General features: G+C 35.2%; 1 protein-coding gene and 1 long non-coding RNA gene across 3 annotated transcripts in view; one reads left to right on the plus strand and one right to left on the minus strand.

Annotated features, from left to right (window-relative positions):
* LOC149801940 (uncharacterized) overlaps positions 1-9,942 on the minus strand; it is a 69,151-nt gene extending 59,209 nt beyond the window's left edge. The window contains exon 1 of the long non-coding RNA XR_016420761.1: positions 9,863-9,942. This is a non-coding gene — a long non-coding RNA (uncharacterized LOC149801940). The remainder of the gene's footprint in view (positions 1-9,862) is intronic.
* Positions 1,746-24,191, plus strand: LOC149801941 (uncharacterized). 2 transcript variants are annotated; one of them, XM_089956332.1, is made up of 2 exons: positions 1,746-2,045; positions 19,623-24,191. In XM_089956332.1, exon 2 carries the CDS (start codon positions 19,729-19,731, stop codon positions 23,563-23,565), a length of 3,837 nt encoding a protein of 1,278 aa, XP_089812458.1. In that variant the 5' UTR covers positions 1,746-2,045; positions 19,623-19,728; the 3' UTR covers positions 23,566-24,191. The 2 variants fall into 2 exon arrangements, with proteins under 2 accessions (XP_089812458.1, XP_089812459.1); XM_089956333.1 differs by lacking the exon at positions 1,746-2,045 and adding an exon at positions 18,155-18,281.
* Positions 24,192-25,154: the final 963 nt, after the last annotated feature.

A 25,154-nucleotide genomic window follows, 5' to 3' on the forward strand; every position in this document is an offset into this window, starting at 1 on the left:
AAACAGCAGAGAGAGCATCAACAGCAGCAACAGAAACCTGAACCTGACAGAGGCTTTGTCGACTGTCGTATCGACACCAAAGAGTTCTTCTTCTCTTTCCGAAGAAGCAGACCTATCGTCAGAAAGTCTATCGTCAGAGGACGTCGCATTCTTAGAAGCTAAAAGATTGTCATAGCAAACAAAAAAACAGCCCTTTTCAGGGCTACCCAATACTCTAGAAAAGACATAGTAATCCATTTGCCAATGTGTGTATGTAGAGTAGTGTGAATATAAACACTGACTCTTTTTTATAGTGTGAAGGTATGTGTTTGTGTATATGATTGTGTGTTTGTAAGTGCTCACGTACGTTTGTGTGGATAGTAGATTAAGATCATGTTTGTTTTTTTTGCTGTTTGACGTGTGGGGAGAGTAGATTTGGGGTTTGATTTGATTGCTTTGCGTATGTGGATAGTATATTATTGGTTTAATAAACTTTTTAGAATAGTAATGGGTAGTATAAAAAAGTGAGTGAGTGTTTCTTTTAGGTCCGCGCGTTGTTTGGTCATGATCTAGGTAAGATCAATTTTGTTTTAGGAGGATGTTTTCCGTCACGTCCGCGCTTTTAGTATAAATTGAAACTCGCTTGGCAGTCTAGCTACCCTGTTCATTCGTTAACAAGACAATGAATACCAGAATAAGGAAACTTCTTGAACTCCAGATACATCTGGAATATGTCAGGCGCCTGTTAAATGAACTGGCAGCGGAGGCCATAGTAGAAGAGGGAAGAATAAAGAAGGAAGAGGAGGAGAGAAGACAGAGGCAAGAGGAGGAAAAGAAAATAGGAGAGTGGCTTACAAGATACCAGAGACAGAGGATTGGGGTGCTGAAGCCAATCATCCTCCCTCTGTGCTCTCAAGAAAAAAAAGTTAAAGGAGACTGGGGAAGAAGATGTGTGTGTGGTGCCAGGCCAGGAAGGTGCCATCATTAATCAGGTGTCACTGGAGTTCAAAAACAAACAGCCCTTTTCAGGGCTACCCCAATCTCTAGAAAAGAAATAGTAATCCATTTGCCAATGTGTGTATGTAGAGTAGTGTGAATATAAACACTGACTCTTATGTGGTGTGAGTGTATGTGTTTGTAAGAGCTGACGTACGTTTGTGTGGATAGTAGATTATTGGGCTTTGTAAGTGATCACGTATGTTTGTGTGGATAGTAAATTTGGGGTTTGATTTTAATGTTTTGCGTGTGTGGATAGTAGATTTTGGGTTTGTTTATTGTTGCTTCAGGTATGTGGATAGTAGATCATATGAAATGAGAAAAGTACGGGATGTTTTCCTTCACGTCCGCACGTTTTAAGTGATGATCTAGGTAATATAACTTTTGTATGGTATCAAACGATTAGATTTCAGAGTTCATTGTTTAGAATCCGAGGATTTCCGCGCACATTTGGAGGAGTGCATGAACCTTTGCTTGTCACATGACAGAGTTTTTATGTTCAATTTATGTATGGTACATAGTGTATTGATCCATCCGTCACTCTTGTGTTATGATAAGCTACCAAGGAACGGATCGGTGAGAGAGGGGCCGAAATTGGCGTGCCCTTCCAGCTCCCCCCCCCCTCCACGTCCCCGTGATGCCACTATAATAAGGCAAAACTATTACATATATATTACAGTTATTCTGAGCCCTGATACATGTTTAGCTATGGTCTGGTTAATTTCAATGGAACCTAGTCGAGAAGTTATAACTTCGTCATTATCAATCCAATCCACCAACCGTTTGGCATGCTTCCATTTTTAAGGTCAAACTGACAACACTGTTTCACTATTATGCATAAGCCAGCCCCGGGGAAGATAGAGTAACTCAGCGTGCGTCAGGTCTTAGGATGACAAAGTGTTAGAAGAGCAATCTTGGTTTAAATATTCATTTATTATGTCGCTTCACTCTTTCATGTTGAAATTATGAGCAGACGTTCTCAGCTAAACGATGTAGACGACGACATGTTAAAGTACATGCACAAAAACCAGCTACAGCTGTTGATTAACAGATAGTAGTGATTTCAACAGGTATGTAGATTTTATCTATCTATCTATCTATCTATCCAAACGAAAACTTATAATATGGCTCGCAAGTAGTCAACAAGAAATCAGCTTATTGTACAGCGCGTAGTATAACAGGTGGTGCACTATAGCGAACGAGGCAGTGCTTTATAGTGAACAAGGTAATGGACGGTAGTGATTAACGTAGTTTACTGTAATCAACAATATAGTGATTAACGTAGTTTACTACAATCAACAAGGTAGTGTACAACTTAGTTTACTAAAATCAACAATGTATTGAACTATAATGAACAGCGTAGTCTACTATAATCAATAAGGTAGTGAACAACGTAGTTTACCATAACCAATAAGGTAGTGATTAACGTAGTTTGCTATAATCAACAAGGTAGTGATCTGTAGTGAACAATGCAGTTTACTATAATCAATAAGGTAGTTCACGACAGTTTTTCTTCATTTCGACACAACATGCGGACAGCTGTATCTTAATATGTTGCATTGTTTCACGTATATTCATTCATACACAGAATATGCAAAACTTAACAAACTATCCATGCTTTGTAAAATTAAATTCCAGATGGACGATGCAGGGAAATATTACACCAAATTCTTAGATTTGGTAAATTGTGCCTTGAATCCATTATTAAAATACCAAGAAAATGATAGAGAGTTAAACTCAAGATTCATTAATTAATAAAGTTTAGAAAACTGAATTACCAATTGTGGTATAATAGGTAATTCAGCATGCACAGAGAGACACGTGAACAGAAAATATGAATATTTCATACTCTTCATACTGCTGATCGCGATGATGTTTGGGAATAGAACTGTGCGATTATTATTATTACCAAAATGTATACATAACTGTGTTTTTGTCTTCATCATAAAATGCTGCTTATAACCAATACAGGCCTTGGTAGCGTTTTTAGGAACTACTATCAAGGTTGTTCAGGACTGACTAGAATCCATTTTTTTCCCCAAAAGCATGTCCAGAGAAACAGCAGATGTTCAATTTCTCCAAACTACATACAAAATCCACTTCTCCTTGCCACTAAATGAATTATTCCTAAGTGTAAGTGGCATTTCATTTTCGCCTCATACCGATCCACAATACTGTACACTCCATCATAGTATGTGGACAAGAATGAATGGATTTTTTTTATTAGAAGATATTCTTTCACGCACTCTCTGCTAATTGGTGCATGAAACTTTACTGAAAGAAATGGGACAAAACTATTGCCATACGTTTTAACCGTTTCTTCACAATCAAAGTACCATACCCACTCAACCCGTACTAAATGTAGCTTTACCATTAGCCCCTAATAATTACACATATGCTTGGTGTTACAACTCTATGGTCCTAAAATGAGTAACAGAAAGAAGCACACACACAAAAAAACAACTTGAGAAACGTAACAAACAATTTAATTATCAAATGTAAAATGTGAAAATTGAAGAGCAACTTAAATTATAATGAATTGATTCCAAAATAATCCTAACAAATTCTACTCAAGTCCTAAAGAATCGAATGTTCAGAATGACTTTCAGATCCTCGAATATATTAGGCTACCAATAGTCCTGCTGTATCGAAATGGTATTGTCCAGAAATCATTTGAATATTTCCCAATAATCCCAGAATAATATTATAGACCAATGAGCACGTTGTTTTTCCAATGAATAATCTAAACACATGTTTCCTCTTAAATAATATCTAAACACAACATTAAATGCATTTGTAGACTCATGTACAACAAGAACGAAGGAAATAAGAATGAAATAATTGTCCAGCCCTATCCACTTATATGCAGGCTTTAGGGGTGAAAACTCATTTTGCGCCTGCTCGGTACGTTACATTTTGCTAATATTCCACAATCGTAAAAGAAGCTACCTGATCTAACCCATCCAATGGGAAATAGATTAATTCTTCTAAGAACCCACCTGAGAGATCTATCTAATGGGAAACAACCCCAAACTTGTAAACAGGTTTTATTAAAAATATTACTCTTTAGGATCGTAAACACCTTAGTAAACACTTATTTATAGATCATACGCAATCTACACTTGTTATCTAAAATACAATGTTATACCCATATGCAAAATTTAGTTATATTTAAGGATGCAAATTTCTGTCAATCTATGAAGCACACATTAACTTAGGGCCAGAGAACAATTAATTAGATTTATGGGGACATGTGCTTGTTAAATCGCTAAACTGCAATGATTTATAATAGCTGTGTCGGGAAAGGAAGTGATTCTTCATTAAACCTTCGTTTACGTAATCGTTAGACGACAAGAAAAGGGAAGCTTGCCTTCGATTTTGTATCGGAACTGTCAGATTTGAAATTTTCCAGGTCTGCTGTTTGGAATTCTATAAGTCATGCTGACCGCAATTTTGGTGCCTAGATATAAAAGGCGGTAAATATATTTAATCCTGATTGGTTACGCTAAATAAGGGGCGGGGTACTCACACGAAAATTCTTTGAGTCAAATTGTCCTCATCGAAAAAGTATAGTCAGTATGCGTTTTTCCTGCAAGAGTGAAAATATAAGGGACTCCGATAGTGCATGTGGAAGAAATTCCATCGTAAAAACATTGGTCAAAGGGACCGGAGTAATGATATGTTCCCAGTAGGACAACTGACAGAAGATTTAGGTCGCTTCTCTGTTTATTTTGGAAGAGGAAATAGCTCCACGGATGTATCCACTGACGTATCCACGTACCTACTTATCCAAGTATCTACGAACTTACGTATACACCTACTCACACATAGTTTGAGGCCCGAAAAGAGGCGAGACAGTAGGGAGGTCGGAACAGGGAAAAAGCGAAAGGACCTGGAGAAATCAGCATAGTGAAATCAAAGAGGACCGGAACAAGCAGGTTATGAAGCTGTTCAAGGCAATGACTTCGATCGTTCACTCGATTATATCATGAACTAATTCTATTATTTAAAACGGATCAGCTATTTATATGAATATATTTGTGTTAGAAATTCAGTGGACGATTTATTCCAAAAAGAAGTGTATCTTCCTAATGTAATGGATTATCCCAGTTGTTTATGTAATTGATTAAATGTTTGTTTTTCCACGGGGGTTCGTGTCATTCTGTTCTATATATCTGCTCAGATCTCTATTTATTCCATCTATAATTTCACACTTTATTTTAAAATTTACTCGATCTGGGCAATATTACCAAGGGCGATCACCCTCTTGATAACCATAGCGATATGGCTGAAACATTGTTATATCTACGTTAAAAATCCAAGTCACCCACCCAGCTACACACACACACACACACACACACACACACACACACACACACCACACACACACACACACCTAACCGACAATACATTTGACTCCAGAACTGATATGATCATACAGGCCATTCACTCTTACCAATTTGAAACATACTTGCACAAGCATTTGCAACCCATGAAGTCCTGTGTACTAAAATGGGTTGACCCGAGACTTGTATTTACTGCAGTTTTTAACTCAAACTTTATTTCACAATATTGGCAAGCGACTAACAGTCGTAACCACGTCTCAAACACTATCGTCTGCAATGTTCAGGTAATTAACTCGAAATATGCAAACGCCACTTTTAATTCGTATTCCTGTAGATTCAGAAGAGTGGAAAAGAGAGCTGTAAAGACAAAATCTTGTCTGTTTCCATGTCATAACTCGACATGAAAGGCAGACATTAAAGTAATCGGTAATATTTATTGTCTAAATTGGATTGTATCGAGCCTACACTTAGGGAAAAGATATCGGTCAACTGTCGACTGTCGACGTCTTGGTACTTAGATTGGATAACACCTTGCTTGTTTACAGTGAATCGCCATTCTCTGCTTTACAGGAAACAATCCCGAAAAGCATTTACTTATATTGACTATTTTATGTCGAAATTACCAAGGTCAGACTAGATTTTATAAGACACGTACAACTGTCATATCTTTGTACACAAATGATGTAATATTATATAAAAAATGACATGATATTTATCTCTCTTTTCATATCAGTAAAAATATGAAATTGAATCATGCATATTCCATTCCAAAGATATATAGTTTGTGGCTTTGTTGTATCAAACAATCAGATTTCATATTTAATTTTTAAAACTTAGATTTCCTCCAACATATGGTGTATGGCGTTGATCTGTTCCTGTTACATAATAATGCTCTTTCAATGTCCATTTTAATATTTGAGGTCTGCTTATAGTGTCTTCATCCACCCGAAACTAGTTTTTTTTGTGAATCAAATCATGCACAGTAGCTGACAGGGCGGAAGTGGCCGAGATTTGCGCCATTCAACCCCCAACCCACCCCCAAACTTAAAGTGAAAAAAACAGGACGTTTCCTAGATAAAATCCCTTAACAGTTAAATGATTAAAGGTATGCTGTCAGAACGCTTAAAAAAGACCGCACGCAGTGTTTCCGTCACACCGATACTGAAGTATTTATACAATTGCGAAGGCAGCTTTTAGCCGTAGTAAAAACTATGTTCAGAGCAGAAAGTACAAATGTCAAAATGGTTCACATATGACAGTTGCTAGTAAACTAAGGCTCATATTTATGCTCTTTAGTCTAGCTGCGACATAGTTAATTAAGGACTGGTTAGTTGCTTCATTTTTTATGTAGTGTATAGTAATTTACATTAGTCACTCAGTCTAATGACTGTCCTTATCATTAATGCACTGCATCTTCTGTTTAGCATGCCTGTGTTTAGAGATCAAACTTATATAATACATTCAAAGTGTGAGTTCATATATCTTGGAGTAAATATTCTCAGTTTAGTATGCTGTCTCACGCTTTAGTGTCGAAGTTATGGGAGAAGTTTTCAGCTCAAGGATGTAGATGTCGACAAGTTAAAATGCATACACGAAGACCATCTTCTGCTGTTGTTTAATAACTAGTATATATTTCTTCAGGTATGGATATTAAATCTATCTGTATATATATATATATATATATATATATATATATATATATATATATATATATATATATATATATATATATATATATCAAGGCAGTGCTTTATAGTATCAAGGTAGTGAACTGTAGTGAACAATGTAGGTTGCTTAAATCAATAATGTAGTGCACAAGATATGCTTCCTATTTCGACGCAACTTGGAGACAGCTGTATAACCAGATATAGACAGATGTATAACCATATATAGACAGCTGTATTACCGTTGACAGAATATGCAAACTATCATGCTGTATAACCATGTATAACCTTTGACAGAATATCATATCATGCTGTTTAACTATGTATAACTGTTGACAGAATATGCAAACTATCATGCTGTATAACCATGTATAACCTTTGACAGAATATGCAAACTATCATGATATATAATCATGTATAAGCTTTGATAGAATATACAAGCTATCATGCTGTTGAACCATGTATAACCGTTGACAGAATATACAAGCTATCCTGCTGTTGAACCGTGTATAACCGTTGACAGAATATGCAAACTGTCATGCTGTTGAACCATGTATAACCTTTGACAGAATATGCAAACTATCGTGCTATTTAACCATGTATAACCGTTGACAGAATATGCAAACTATCGTGCTATTTAACCATGTATAACCTTTGACACAATATACAAACTATCATGCTGTATAACGACGTATAACCTTTGACAGAATATGCAGACTGTCATGCTGTATAACGACGTATAACCTTTGACAGAATATGCACACTGTCATGCTGAATAGCCATGTATAACCGTTGACAGAATATTCAAACCGTCATGCTGTTTAACCATGTTTAACCGTTGACAGAATATGCAAACTGTCATGCTTTTTAGCCACGTTTAACCGTTGACATAATATGTAAACTGTCATGCTGTATAACCATCTATAACCTTTGACATAATATGCAAACTGTCATGCTGTTTAATCATGTTTAACCGTTGACGGAATATGCAAACTATCATGCTGTATAACCATGTATAACCGTTGACAGAATATGCAAACTGTCATGCTGTTCAATCATGTTTAACCGTTGACAGAATATGCAAACTGTCATGCTGTATAACCATGTATAATCTTTGACAGAATATGCAAACTATCATGCTGTATAACGATGTATAACAGTTGACAGAATATGCAAACTAACCTGTGCTGAACAAATGGCGTTAAACCACACAAAACAAACAAAAAAGACAGGAATACGTTATTGTCTCAAGAATCTCTGTAAATCTATTAAATACTATCAGGTGAATTTTTCTGAACTTCAGTAAGGTATGCTTGTCCACATTAGCCGCTATTTTAAAATTCCATGTCTATTTTATTATATAGTATACTAAATGTATTTGTTTATTTGATACTTTTTATGCTTAAGTGCGTTATTTTAAAAATAAGGTTCGTCATCGTGTGTTACTCTCATAGCTCGTTGACCGTTTTGAACGCCCCAGAAGTAATTAGTTGTCAATAAGGCTTTTCTATGTGTGCAAATATAATTATTGCGGAATGGGACTATTATCCGTAATGAATAATGGTATACATTGCAGGATAAGACAGCTCAAAATTTTCATCGAACTACTTTAATGGCTGTATAACATCAAAGCAAACTATGAGGCGCCGTAGCGGACAAAAGCTGGTTAATGGCATGTGTTTAGAATTTCAATTTCACGTATGGTATAAAAAAAATTATTGTCCATAAAGTTCCATTTTCTAGGTCGAGATTTTAGATTGCATCTGTTGAATTAACAGTAATGGTTGAGAGTTATATTTTCTATGTCGAAGTTTTAGATTGTGTCGTTTGAATGTGCAGGCCGTGGTTGAAATTTCAATGTCATACGTTGAGAATTTCTTATTTACGTATTGGTTCAAAGTGTTTATATTGATAGTTCCATTTTAGATGTTGAGTATTTAGATTTCATCTGTTGAAATACACAACGCTAGTTGAAAATTCGTTGTACAATATCGAGTTTTTAGACTGTATCTTCTGAATTACACGGTGGTTGTTGAAATTTTAACGTCATATGTCGAGAGTTTCAATTTAACATGTTGAATCACCTTGATTGTGCTGAAAGTTCCATTTCGTATGTTGAGTTTTTAGATTGTATTGGTTGAATTACACAGTGGTGGTTGGACATTTATTGTGCTTGTCAGCATTTTTATTTTTATATGGTGAAATGATGTGTTGGTGTTAAAAGTAACATTACACAATGTCCACTTAACAATTCAAAATAATATCGAGTATTAAGATACATCATTCGTGTATTCAGTTATGAGGCGCCATTACGTTTCATGCATTTACAGTTTGAAAGTTAACATTCACAGGTCGAGAATTACTATAAATTTCTTCGCTAGAGGTCGCTCTAGTAATCGAACCGCGTTATTTTTAAACAAGGAGGCTGCTTTTCGTTTCTGTGAAATTCAGCAGATGAAATCTTAATACTCACCATATAAAATGGAACTTTTATCACAAACAGTTTACATACAACGTGTGAATTAGGGATTCTCGACATATGATATTGAAATTTCAACCACCGCTTTGTAATTCAAAATATACACTGTAAAACGTCGACATAGGAAATAGAACTTTACACCACCACTGTATAATTCAACATATAAAATCTAAAGTCTCGACCTAGAAAATGGAACTTTAAGGACATGCAGTTTCATCCAACACGTGATATTGGATTTCTCAACATACATCAAAATTTCAACTGCAGATTTCTAATTGGACCAGCTTTTGTCCGCTACGGCGCCTCATAGTAAACCAGAGAAAACACACTCTAGTTCTCACGCTAATGCTATCATAAAATATCGAGAGTTAAAACTGAGTTTGGAAACTGGAGCTTACCTTACGTGAACTGTAACTATCAGATCATGCCTTGCAACAGACTGTTAGTATCATATTTCAACAAATGAACTCAGCTGCGGTTCTGTGATAGGAGTTATTCCGTATTTATAAATATTATGGTGACCAAATATTAAGTAAAACTATATAGCAATGACCTGTAGTGTCGTCGTAAATTAGAGAAATGGTCATGATGGCAATGCTGACATTGATGATTATATTGAGGATGACTGGCACAAAAGTAACTTTAATAATCTACTTCTGTATATATTATAAATAGAATAAATGTAGAAGGCGCATTTGCCTAGCCGTGTGTTATCTGGGCATGAAGGGAAGGATTGTCATCAGTCCCTATTATGTACAATTTCTAACATATTCTGACACGGTAAAAAGACAAATCAGAAAGCATAAGACAACACTAAATTGTTAAATTTATATTTGTTTAAAATGATGTGAATTTTTAGTTCTTTTCGTTTTAACTTGTTCTCAATCCCAATCCGAACACTCCAGAGCAACAGTCGAGGAAAAATATATATTGCAAAAATCACATTAACAACCAGAGAAATAAATGTGCGTATTTGCACATCAAATATAGGTAGTCATGAGAGAAAAGCGTTCGGTTATGTAATGATTGGGTTTTTGTAATGAGAGAGGAAAAGACCTGTTTCTACAAACACATGTTTATTCCATAGCATACAGATTATATCTGACTTGCTTGTCTGACCTACATCTAGCACCGAATATCTCAGCCTTATCTCCAATCTCTAACATGCTGATTCAGCAGTGGGAAAGTCTATATTACTGCATAGCACTGCTTCTAGAACACTACAGGTTACAAGTCCAGTCTGAGAAATTGAAACAAACAAGTCATTATAGCAGTGGGATTATGTGTTTGTAAGTAGTAGACAGTTTGCCTAGCAGGTTAATCACATTATTATGGAAAGATATTTGTCCCACGGTCGATCGTTTCATTATGTACTAATTATTTATGTAATGTTCTTTTCAGCATCACTCCCACTTTATTCTAGAGACAACTCTTTCAGCATCACTCCCACTTTATTGGTGGGATAACTCTTTCCAGTATCACTCCCACTTTATTGGCGGGATAACTCTTTCAGCATCACTCTCACCTTATTGGCGGGATAACTCTTTCAGAATCACTCTCACCTTATTGGCGGGATAACTCTTTCAGCATCACTCCCACTTTATTGGCGGGATAACTCGCAGATCGAACGAGAGAGCAATAAGAGTTCTGGCCTGTTTTATGGAAGTATCACTCCGTGCGATGTCGACGGTTACATCGTTGTGTGCGGAGTGGTGTTGGCCTTGAACTGTGATAAGAAGAAGGCTGAACTCTATAATGTGATATTTAAGTCGAGCATTTTTATTAAAATCACACAAGAGTCGATATAATAATAAAGTATTACACTTGAAGTTATAAATTTTGGATATAGAAATACATCAGCATGAGGTGACACGTTTTAAATATAGAAAATTACACAGAAATTACAATATTACTTCCAGCTTACCAACTTCATACAATTCTAGAATTTATATATTTTAGAATTTGATGAAAATAATAAAATATCGAATTAGTTAACGCTAGCCAAAATGTTTAAGAATTCGATATTTCAAACTAATACCAAAATTGTTTGCAGTAAATATCTAACCTTAAATACCAAAATATCATGTTCTGTAATTTCAAAGGTATTTTATTTCTAAATTAATTATTACTGACAATGAGATTGGTAGCGAAATCGTCTTTACAAACAAATCAATAATTCGATTACAGATGCATACAAATTCTTATCCAGTTTAATAATCCATGACACAATATATTTCGTGATTAATATTATATAATAAAAATCAATAAAAATTCTTCAAATTTTTCGAGAGAGAATTGGATCAAATCGTTTTTAAAATAAGCCAATATTATAATGTTTTCAAACATATAATTTATTGCACAGCTGTCCCAAAAGAAAATCTTTAAAATGTAGTAACGTATTTGACCATGTTTGCAAGAAGAAGGTGGAACTCTGTAATTTGAAGTCTAAGTCGAGCGTTTGCCCAACGCTTATATGATTTCAGACCGCGAAGAATACAGCATCGCTCCATAAATGGCCACAGGTTTAGGCCATGGACTCCCCCTTGTGTTTTAGAGTTAAGTAAAATGACTAGATATGTTTTCCAGAAATTTACGTAACATTCTAAACTAGTTTCTATAACACATTCCTTTTTTTCATCAATGGCCTCAATTGTTTTTTGGGCCAGAGCTCTTACGATTAGCTTCAGAATCCACAACCTTTCCAATATCTATTGTTTGCTTGACAAGTGCATATAGACAATCTCGCTGAAACAGCAACTGTCTTCATATCTGTACCGGATAATGATACTGAATTCGCTAACTTAGAATATAGGAGAAATCTTTGCAGTGTGGTTATACAATGTTAGAATTATTGTGGTACTTAACCAGCAGTCACAATCTTTATTAAATTTATGCAAAATTGAGTCATAACAATAAAATTGTGTTCAATGAAAGATCTTAGAAAATTCAGTGGTTACATTATATAGTCTGAGCAATTTTCAAGTATAGACAACATTATTTTTAACAATACATTTCTTAAATAAATAAGGCTTAGTCATTCCTCTGGTTTAATTGTACCTTTTAAATTCAGCCAAAAAGAGATGCAATTTTTGTGTATGGCATGTGCTCCATTAGGAGCTGGAATTAAAATGTGAAAAAAAATTCTTAATATTACCATTATTGTTCATAAACCTGAATATTTTTTATAGGCAATATCTTAAAGCGTAGAAAAATAAAAGAAACTCAAAAGTAAAAGATAAAGAAGGAGGAAAGAAGGCTTTTTGTAGTATCTAGTTGTCTAAGTAAACTTTATCAGATTTTTATATATAACAGATTAGTTTCTTTTTTTAAAACCCGGGATGCCTATTATCGAGAGTGGAGTTGTTGGGGTTTATTTTACTGTTTTGGTTTTTTTAGCATGTGCGGTTCATGATGATCTAACATTGGCTGTGCTTGATTTTCCTCTTTGTCTAAAAGGAGAGCTAGAATACACCTTTACATAGCCAATTCACTCGCAGTGTGCATAGTTATTTTACTCCCTGTCTTTGTATATAGTATATAATTTTGATCATAATTCCGTGTTTATCATATGTACGTCTGGTTTCTTACCCGCTCTGTTTGATACATTGGGTCATAGCATGTTTTGGGGAGTAAAATTGTGTGCTGTATAACACATTTCCATCATGCCTCTGATACCCTAAATTGTTAAATTGCTTGTCAATCAAATATTCTGAAAATAAGTGAATATTATAACCTATTTGATGGCATGATTTGTTTATCACATACTTTCCATACATCATTTCAATTTAAAGTTACATTTTAAAGTGCTATTTTATCTTTACTCTTATATTTTCCTCTTAACAATATGAACCGAATTCCTTTTATTATCTTCCATGATGTATATTGTTTTCTGAACCTTATTAATAAAAGCAGCCTGTTTGCTCTGTGGGTTATTCAAGTATTATTATTATTATTATATATATATATATATATATATATATATATATATATATATATATATATATATATATATATATATATATATATATATATATATATTCATAGCGTACATTTTAGTTATATTCTTTATGGTGTCTTAATCCCATTTACTGTATATTGCCATCCATGGATAGTTCTTTTAAACTGCCATATTTTTCAATTTATTCAACTAAAACGCTTATTTCTTTAGTTGTTAGGTTGGGTACATTTACTGCCCCCTGTACTTTGATTTTATTTATTAATATATTCTCCTTTTTGCAATTTTAATATAACAAAATCAACCCAGTCTTACTATGCACGACACGCACCTGAACCCATGTTTCGTAAATATCCATAGCCTCGTCATATAAATAAATATACGTGACTTAAGCAAGCGGTATGATTGGGTTGACATAATCTGTCACAGTAAATTAAATTTTTTCCATTTGATAAACTATTTGATCCTATATGTAAGTCCGATTCAGCAATACATCACAACGGGTTTTTGTGGCTGTTATCAAGGAAGTAAGGGGATATAACTTCAACAGTGCGCTAATGGAATCTGGTCAAATTTCATTATCAAAGATTAATTTCCGTGTCTGAAATGTAAGGCAGTTTTTATTTATTTGTTCTAGTTCACAAGGTACTCTTTTTTGTTGTTGCAGGTACAACATTTGTAGGCACACACAATCAATCCTCGCATGGCATGATGGGAAATTTTATATAGTCACATGTGAAATATAAGGATATAGGACTAAACATAATTTGACAATAATTTCGCCACAAAGTCTCCATATTTCACACTTAGGTATATAATAAATTAATTTATTTCACTAAAAAAACAAAGGGAAAGAATTAAAAATAAGAAATCACCATGATATAATTCCAAAATATCTTTAGATGAATTCACTGTAATTCGAATACAGCTATAAATCAAAATGTTTTTGAATGAATGTTAGAGCACTATCAGTCCAACGAATGACAAGTAAATAAATTAATCAATCCTCTGAATTTAACTGCTAAAGCTGACAATACTGCTAAGACTGACACATTCTAAGTTTTAATTTTTTTATATAGAATGCTAACGCCAACAAAGAGAAATGAAATACGAAGCTTGAATGAATCATCTTGTCATTTCGAAATACTCTATCAGTAAACAGATAAGCCGTTCTACCACATGCCGATAAGGAATTAGGCCAGTTTGGCGTCTCACATTAGAACTAATGCCATTGTCATAACACGTGTTGTAAACTTGTACTAATAGTAGGAACCAATCAATGAAACAATTTACGAACTACACATGACTCATCTTTAACGTGTGAACTTACTGTAGATAGGGAATTTAGTATTTAAAATAGTATAAATTTAAAATAGCATAACTAAATAACCCTTACGAAATATAATTATGAATGAGAATATGATAAATATAGGCATATATAACACACATTGTGAATGAGAATGTGATAAATATAGGTATATATAACACACATTATGAATGAGAATATGATAAATATAGTCATATATAACACACATTGTGAATGAGAATGTGATAAATATAGGTATATATAACACACATTATGAATGAGAATATGATAAATATAGGCATATATAACACACATTGTAATGAGAATGTGATAAATATAGGTATATATAACACACATTATGAATGAGAATATGATAAATATAGGCATATATAACACACATTGTGAATGAGAATGTGATAAATATAGGTATATATAACACACATTGTGAATGAGAATGTGATAAATATAGGTATATATAACACACATTGTGAATGAGAATGTGATAAATATAGGTATACATAACACACGTATGCGATTGACTAGGACTATCAATAGTTTAGTAACGATTTCTGATCCGTTTTGTCAAACTTAGCAAATAGGCTTACATCATTGATATATTCATTGATTTGTATTATTAGCAGAATCTGCGTATATTGGTGAACTTCTGTGCAGTTTACCGTCCAGGACAAATATAGGTTCAAAAAATTAATTTGTCCCACGCACTTTCTCACTTGTTTCAACATTTCAATCCCTTGCCTATTTTAGTTTAGATGTATGAACTTTAGTTTATTGAAGGGATCACAGAAAAGAACATGAATCACATGTATTTCTTCTAAGGTTTTACGTTTCTTTAAAACAAACACAAAAACATAGGTTGTTATTATATATCTCGCTGGCCATGTACATGTCAGCGACCTCGACCAGCACAAAGACAGTAGTTCTTAGTAGTATCAGGGATATTATCTGCAATAACTACAAAACATCTTTCCTTCAGAGAAACTGAATTCAAGCCATGTGTATAAATATTTCACGGTTTTGTCATATCTGACAGTTTTTACTGCCACAGAGTCTGCCTTATGTCTTTTTGGAGAAATGATTACCTCAGACTCAGTGGCAGCTTTACGTTCTATCCCTCTACATTTATGTGACTTTTTTCTCTCCAAATCTTCCTTATTACCTTCCTTGTGAAAATAATTTGGTAAACTCATTTTATCCGCATACACCAGTATGGATCAACTCTCTTGATAACTACCTGAAAAGTGATCATAACATACATTTGGTCGTTTAAATATAAATACAGACAGATCCCTAATTAGCGTAATTGTTTCGCTTCAAATGCAGTAAGTTATTCAGTTACAAATTTAATCATTACTGACATTTAACAGATTCATAAAAGAATCTGAAACTACTGTCGATACAATGCTTTTCAATAATTTAATTGTATTGTCTCGCTTGATTGTGACCACTCCGGTGGCCTAGTGTTAGAGCGTCCGCCTCTGATGTGGGAGATCGTGGGTTCGATCCCCGGCCGAGTCATATCAAAGACTTACAAAAATGGTACTAACATCTGCCTCACTTGGCGATCAGCATTGAGAGGTTAGTGTTATGACTGGTCGGCCTGATGTCAGGATAATGTGACTGGGTGGGACATCATGCTACATGTCTGTGGCATCGTGCCCCAGTGCTAGACATCATTATAAACTGTCACACTGCAGACATCGTAGCGATATGACTGAAAAAATGTTAAACTACGTTACAAATCCAAAGCACACACAAAGACACACATACAAGCAGACTCGCTTGATTGAAATTAGTAGTCGATCCGCTTTTGAGAATCTGGTTTGAGTAAACACAATATTACCTGCCCGCTTAAACACTGCTACCCAATCAATAAAAGCTTTGTTTGTTTAAAGTGTTCTGACTGGCCAATAATTTGGTTGATTCGACCAATATGTAGTCAAGCCGTATTTAGAACAATCGCACATGCAACATATATATGTATTTTGTCAGTCGTCCGTCCGTCCGTCCGTTAGCACAGGTTTGTTCATGACTAATCATATGGTAATATCAACGTGGAGTTTCATCAATAGACTACCTATCATGTCAATCTGGTTCAAAATGAAAATAGAGTCCCAATATAGCTTCCCGTGAGGCCATTTTTATCGCTGCTCAGGACTCCTTAACGGAAAGTAGTACTGACGTGAGGTTTTCGTCAAAGGTTTTACTACGACGTCTAATTTGTTATTAAATGAAAGTGGTGTCGATCTGACTGTGAATTTTGCTGTCACAGGTGTCATATTGAAAATCTTGTTATAGACACTACCCCTGAATGGATGAAACATGGCTTCAACACTCAGCAGTTAAAATGAAGAAACGGCCTTGTCTTCAATGCCTGGAAAATCATTTCAGCCACTAGAACGTCAGTCCCTTTGAGGGACTCTTGTTTTATGTAGGTGCTCATATTTTCCTATTTGTACCTAGGTTCGCTTTCCCGTATGTTGCTATAAGTTTTGATACGCCTCTTTCGTATTTTCCTCATCGTTTGTATATTTGTATAGGCTCTCCGTTCGACATGGTGCCTTTTATTTTTCTACAACGAATAATACCAGTTGAAAAAAAAAGAATATAAAATAAAAGGACATACAGATACAAAATAAAAGGACCATTACCACGAATTTTATCACGGTAAATAAATTGTATATCAGAAATTACAATCACCCAATAATCTACACTAACCATTTGAATACTGCCATAAACAAAACAAATAATAACAGAATATAGTTTGCTCTTACATTAGTATAAATGTATAATATTTTGAAATCAAATGAGGCTTGGGGATGATAATTTAAGAATTACAGACATAAACGCTGTGTCCATTGGCTCAACATTGGCATATATATATATATATATCTATATCTATATATATATATATATATATATATATATATATATATATATATATACATACATATATACATATATATATATATATATATATATATATATATATATATATATATATATATATATATATATATATATATATATTCCAAATTAAGTATTTTCGCGTTGGAAGAGCTAATTTTTATTTTACTGTAGCCGAATTTGAAACTGCTTGACACGACCGAGAGCCAAATCTCTCTTGATCGAACATTGAAAGAGACTAAAACTCTTTAAAAAGTCTGGGAAATCAGGGGTGCAGAGTTTTAAAGCAATACCTGTGTTATTAGGGATGCTTTATATATAAAGGAAATAATCATAATATACGAAGAGCAAGACGAAATGTTCTAGAATGTGTGCACATGCATACAAATTTGTGCAAATGTGGCCAGTCAGTTCTATCTCCGATGCCTTAATTGGTTCACATTTGCACATATACAGCTGTGTGACACCTTGTTGGCAGGCAGAGCACATACAGAGAGAGAGAGATAGCAGTGAACAAGCGTTCTTAATAACCTGGCATGTATGGTGACTGTGACGTAATCTATACAGATATATGCACAAAGCTACATACATGTTTTTGTACCGAATGGACGGACATATGTTTCTTAGTTTGGTAGGTATTTGTATATCAAAAGAGTTATTTTCTCCGACTCAGTACACAACACGAATGCAGTTTTGAATTTATGACATACTCCAACTTTTAGGCCTCTATGATGTAGAGAAATATGATATTCTAATTTGCATTTATTTTGTATTTGAAATACTGCTCAAACACTTAATGAGCCCCATATACGTTAATATTGGTGTTGACAATATACAATGATAAGTTATTAATATTATTATTTCTTCGCTTATTCTCCCACTGAACACATGCATCTATAGTTTGAAACCAACGTCTAACCAGATAAACATGCACGTATATATATATATATATATATATATATATATATATATATATATATATATATATATATATATATATATATATATATATATATATATTCCTATGGACTCAATAATCACCGAGAATTATCAATGCCGTTTGCACTTACGATAGTGACCTTGAACCAGGTACAAAAGTACCCTGAATTTTCATTGTCCCATGATTGGAGTATTATCATAATTGAAAATTAACACCAGTTACAATCAGTTATTAAAAACCTCGTCTTTTTGTGCGTTTGTATTACAAGTGGACTTGGGACAAGTTTATAATACACGTATAAAACAAATTGGACAATTTTAGCTAGTAGCAGACCTAATTTAAGGAAGGAAGAACATGTTTCGATATGTATATTTTTCCCTTTGGGGTGTGTGATAATTCAGCATTAAAACTGAATTATGTTTTGAAATCTAAAATGAGACTTGTCTTTTGATTATGAAATTTTAGTTTATTATCACTTAATAGCTTACAAAATAAGAGACAACATTAATTTAATTTGTCAGCTGTTTTGCAAAGTTAAAATAAAGACAAAATAAAAATTATTAAAGGTATAACACCATTAACATCACGACAACCACTACCACCAGCAAAACAACCACAACTACAGCAATATCAATGATAAAAAGACAAAGGGTATACTTTATCACCATGTCCTTCAAACCAACAGTAAAGATATAAAAAAACACGACACCATCACACTACTTCAACAAAAACAACAATAACAATGAAAATAAGAAGAAGGAATCAGATTGAAACTATCATAATCAAATTAAAGATCAGCAGCAACATCACCATCGTCGTCGTTGTCATCATCACCATCAATGCAGTTATAACATCAACAAGAGCGAATTATGAAATTTACGTCTTTCTAGACAAAGATTCTGCAAACACTTAGTATTTTTTCCGAATTTTGAAACTAAATTTTGAGCGGATTGACGGATGTGAAACAAATATATTGACTGATTGACATTTTGTTCTTTATAATATATTATCTTAAGTCTTTTCTCACTGCAGAAACACTCCCAGCAAGATCTGAAAATGAGAAGAATTTGAGCTCAAATACTGGCAAGGAAGAGGGAGTACTCGTCTTTGAAACTAGTTCAGTGACTTTTCATCAAAAATGATCCAAATACTGCTGGCAGTTATTAGTATTTGCATTATCTTTCTTATGTATCCATCATGGCTGACTCGATATGTTTACTTTATATTAATATGGATGCATAGGTCAAAATGGCGGAACAATTTCATCAAGTTTCTCCTTAAAGGCAAACCACATTCAACCACAAGAGGATTTTGCACCGTGCCAGAAGAAATCGATCTCGTCGACAACCTAGATAAAACGTTAATGGACAGAATTGGCTTCTGCGGGTTTCACGAGGACGGGACTATGATTACGTTTTCTCAGCTGAAGGTAGCCAACTTTAAGAAAAACAGACTCACCTTTCAGAATTCCAGTGAAGAGGTCTTCGTGTGGGAGGACGACGTAATTGAACAAAAAACTATCAATAAGGTGTTTACAGGAAATATGAATCTTACAGTATTGGAACCCTTGAGGAAATGGAGAATTAGTTTCCAGGGCTTTCTGAAATCAGTCAGTGGAAGAGAAAAGTCAATTTATGCCAACATTTCTCTTCTCTGGCAGTGTTCCTCGGATCCATATGAATGTGTGCAAAATAGCACATTGTGGTCTTTTGCGAAATTCTCTGCAGAACGCCTTATGGCTTACAACGAGCTGAAGAAAATAATTAATGGAGAGACTTTCCGCTTTGATCAATGGGGAGGACTTTGTGGAACTCTGGATATTAACCAGTCAGGAGAAACCTTTTTTCAGTTAACTTCTCCGAGGAGCAGATCTTTCTCAAGGTTCAGTGAAAGAGACGGAACAACTCGAACAATACATTACATTAAGATGAAGGACAAGTGCTGGATGTTGATGCTAATGAAGGACTGTTTATATGACTTCAAAACTCTATCTGGATATATAGCCTATCCCAACGGTGAGATATGGCCCTTAACATGGAAAGATGCCGCTTCAGACACAACAGTTTATGAATCTTTCCTGGAAGAAACGGCATTTACCCAAGACGGAGACTGCAAAGCTCTAAAGATATCGAGTCAGCTAGATGCTAAATATGATGAGAAAATATTTGCTGGTGAAACATTTAAAAGATACCATGTAAACGATGAAGCTGCCTTTGGTTGTCAAGTGACTGAAGAAACCAAGCACACCGTATTCAAAATGAACATAGAAACCTCGCCAATACATAAATATGTTTATGACGACGAGGTTTGTAACTTTCCACTAGCGATATCTTTGAAAGACTCCTTGAGTAAACGTAGTGATCTTGTCGGAGGAAAAGGAGCCTCTTTGTCTAAACTGCTGGATATGGAAGATGACTTAGGTGTTATCATTCCGACGGGGTTCTGTGTTACCACTAAAGCATATTTAGAACACATACGAGAAAACAAGGAATTAGCATGCAGTATTGAAAGTATACATTATTGTGTTAAAAACAAACAAATAGATCAACTACTTAAATGCTGCGAGAATGCCACACTGACCATGGAGCGAACAAGAATGTCTGATGTTACCCGAGCGGTCTTGATTGAACAATTACACGCCCACTTCGGCAGTGAGTATGAAAATGAATGTCTGGCCGTCCGATCGTCTGCCGTCGGAGAAGATGGACACGAGTCATCTAGCGCTGGACAAATGGAAACCATTCTGAATGTGAAAGGTTATGACTCTATAATTGAAGCCATTCTAAAATGCTGGGCATCATCTTTGAGTTTCAATATTGTGGAGTATAGACGACAGTATGGACAGAGGCTGATGGAACCTATGGCCGTTGTGGTACAGAAGATGATTAAATCAGAGGTGTCCGGTGTTCTTTTCACAGCAGATCCTTTGACTAACAAAGGGAGCACTATAGTTATAAATGCTTTTCCTGGTCTTGGAGAAGTCGTAGTATCAGGGAAATCAAATGTTGATACAATATTCATAACGCGAACCCTAGGTCGACACCTGGATATCAGACAACGTATTTCGGCCGAAAAGAAACAAGATAGTGAGAAATGTACATCTCAGCAGGATATATGCCTGCAGGACGAAATGGCGTTAAAGATCTGTCATGCAGCTATATTGATTGAAGTTCAGTTCGGTGGTCATGTGGATATAGAATGGGCTGTTGCCGAGGGATGCGTCCATATCCTCCAAGCCAGGCCTATTGTCAGTGTTTTTGGAGAAACAGACAAGGAATTAATGCACGAGTTTGATACTCCAGTTACTGACTGGAAAGAATGCTTAACAACTGGTAATATTGGAGAAATGTTGCCAGGTATTGCAACGCCTCTTACAATTGATTTATTTGGACGCGCAGTGGACCTAGCTGCGAAAATAATGGATGGATGTAATTTTGCCCTTGGATACTCTACATATGCATCCATGCTTGTATGCACATTTTACTACCGAATGTTTATTAATCTTTCGGTTATTTGCTCAGGGTCTATTAGCAGTCTGGTATCGGACAAGAACAAAGTGGAGATGTTTGTCATGGGAGAAACTCTACCGGAAAATTCCATGCAAAACTTAGTATCCTTTCGTGGGAGGAAACCGTCACTTCTTTCTCGATTGACTGGGTTTTTAAAAGTACGGTTTGAAACATGGAGAGCTGAAAAGATACTACGATCTTACGAAAAAATGCTACAAGAATCCACGATGATTCATCACTCAACCGATCTGAACGACCTAATGGAAGAAATAGAGTCGAATCATGAACATTATTTTAAAGTTTGGGGTGCTGCCATGTACCATAATGCCCAATCGGCTATGGCATCTGCGATTTTAATGTCTCTTCTGTGTGGAAAGGTAAATAAAATAACTGCGGATGTGAGTGCCGATCTTGCCAGTCTCCTGTCCAATTGCAAGAATGTATACAGCGCTGATGTTCCAACGGCGCTTGCAGATCTTGCAAAGATAATCGATGAGTCAAATCAGAAGGACTATTTTATTGATCTTCCTGATGAAGAAAGTCATGCTTTTTTGATTTCATCAGAGATATTTGGAGAAAAATATCGATCATTCCTGGACCGACACGGTCACCGATGTGTGCGTGAAGCCGATTTTTCGGAATTGTCTTGGGCCATGGATCCGACAAAACTTATTCATTGTCTCAAGGCTCTCATCTCCCGTGGTCTAGTCAATATCCGAACAGAACCACAACACATGAAAGAAATAGTAGAAAACTTGCGCAGTCCTCTTACTTCCTTTCAGAAGTTATTATTAAGAAGCTTTCTGGTTTCTCGTGCCAGACAAGGTGTAGCAAAGCGTGAGTGGGGAAAATCTCTTGCAATCAAAATGGGAGATGTCCTAAAGCAAGCCTACTGGAAACTAGCAGATTTGATGGTGCAGGAAAGTCGATTGCCTGAGCAGGATTTGCTTTTCTATTTGACACACAGAGAAATCAAGACCTTGATTGAGACAAGGTCACCAGAGCTGGTTAGAAAGAGCAGAAAAAGAAGGAACATATCTCAAACTCTGCTATTATATAGCTTCAAGAAAGTCAATTATGGCGCACCAGTTCCTCTGCCTATAGATGTAGAAATATCTGGATCTCCGACAGTCGAAGGACAAGGCATGCCTGTAAGCAGAGGGATCGTGACCGGAAGAGCATGCGTGATAAAGGATATCAGTGAGGTGGGACTAATACAAAAAGGAGACATCCTTATCTGTTTGTTCACGGATGTAGGTTGGACTCCATACTTTCCTCTTCTGTCGGGTCTTGTTACTGAGATCGGCGGACTTCTATCTCATGGTGCAGTGGTTGCTCGTGAATATGGACTTCCATGCGTTGTGTGCATGTCCTATGCAACAAAACTGTTCAAGACTGGTGACATTGTCAAGCTGAATGCTACGGATGGAAAATTGTGCAAGATTGAAATAGAATTGAAAAACTAAAAATAACTATAAACATTTAGCTGTTCGTCATACTTGCCAGCAATTGACATGGTAAGTTAGACAAACACTAAAGCGGGGGAAGGCGCAATATGAAATGATTCACTTAGCTTAAGTCTTGTATCAGTCCTTGCCCTTAAGAATATTCAGGCAACATAGATTGAAAGCCATCCTAAAATTGATAGGTCGAAGGGATAAGATTCATATTTTGTCCCGCTTGTGTCCCGCTTGTATAGGATGGCTACAAAGCATTTCTGTGTGATGGGGTAGATTGCACATCGGATAGACAGATAGGTTGGTAGAAAAGTAGATTGATGATGGATTCATTCTTTTTCTTAGCTCGTTTGAAGTAAGACATATCTTCATTATGATGTATGTAGATTTTCAGAATTGGTGTGAATACAATATATTCTATCCTCCTTGTAATTACCTCTGTTACTCTAATGAAACAACTGAGTTGAATTTTTCTAATTATCTTTTATTATTCAATTTCAGTGCACCAATTGTAAATCATTTTTTGTGTTTATAATGGTATTAACTTTCCAAACTTATAACATATTGGTTTCTGTGTTTTCCAGTATCAATGTAATTGTATTGTCAAAAGTTTCAAATAAATTACTATGTATTTCCGACATTTTAGTCACGTGTGTTGGACTAGATCCTACAAAGTGACCTATATATTGCACCGTTATGCAATTCTTTGCCTAAGCCCTCATCTAAGAGCCCTCCTCTTTCTTATTCGTTATTGATAGATCGACTAGTCTGTACCTCAGCAAAACGTTACGTATGTTATTGATAGATCGACGAGTCCGTACCTCAGTCAATCGTTACTTATGCTATTGATGGATCTAGTCCGTACCTCAGTCAAACCTTACACATGTTATTAATGGATCCACTAGTCCGTACCTCAGTCAAACTTTACGTATGTTATTGATAGATCGACTAGTCTGTACCTCAGTCAAACGTTACTTATGCTATTGATGGATTGAGTCCGTACCTCACTCAAACCTTACATATGTTATTAATGGATCGATTAGTCCGTACCTCAGTCAAACGTTACGTATGTTATTGATAGATCGACGAGTCCGTACGTCGGTCAAACGTTACTTATGCTATTGAATTTCTTTATTGAAAACTAGATTGAAATGGATCTATCATTACGTGTACCGTATAAAGTTATGATCTTTGTGCTAATTACAAACGTGTAAACCGCAATGTAGCGATGTTCTAATACTTAGATGATACGCACATTCTCTACTATATTTGTTCCGAATGCCGAATTTACATCTTAGTGTGCGTTTGTTGCCCAGCTCGTGTATCCGTGAAAACAAACTCTGTTAACATTTATCTATAATGAGACACAGGAACAGTTACCTACAGAGAGAAATTTTTGTTAGTATTGTGCCACAGGTATACAAAACATAATCATCATGTACATTTCTCTAACTTGAAGTCCAGGCAACATACTTCTCGACTATAAAGGTAAGTGCTTAACCCAGTTTTTCTCAGGGTTGCAAAGGCTGCTTATCGGTCATCTTCATTTTTTTTCTGAGTCCCCCTGGAGCAAGAGACATTTATCTATATTATATTCG

Source organism: Sinohyriopsis cumingii, chromosome 4 (genome assembly GCF_028554795.1).
Source record: "Sinohyriopsis cumingii isolate HCF-2022 chromosome 4, ASM2855479v2, whole genome shotgun sequence".
Classification (NCBI taxonomy): Eukaryota; Metazoa; Mollusca; class Bivalvia; order Unionida; family Unionidae; genus Sinohyriopsis; species Sinohyriopsis cumingii.

Excerpts from the sequence above, each read along its gene's own strand:
- LOC149801941 (XM_089956332.1), top strand. The coding sequence starts at position 19,729 with ATGATCCAAATACTGCTGGCAGTTATTAGTATTTGCATTATCTTTCTT.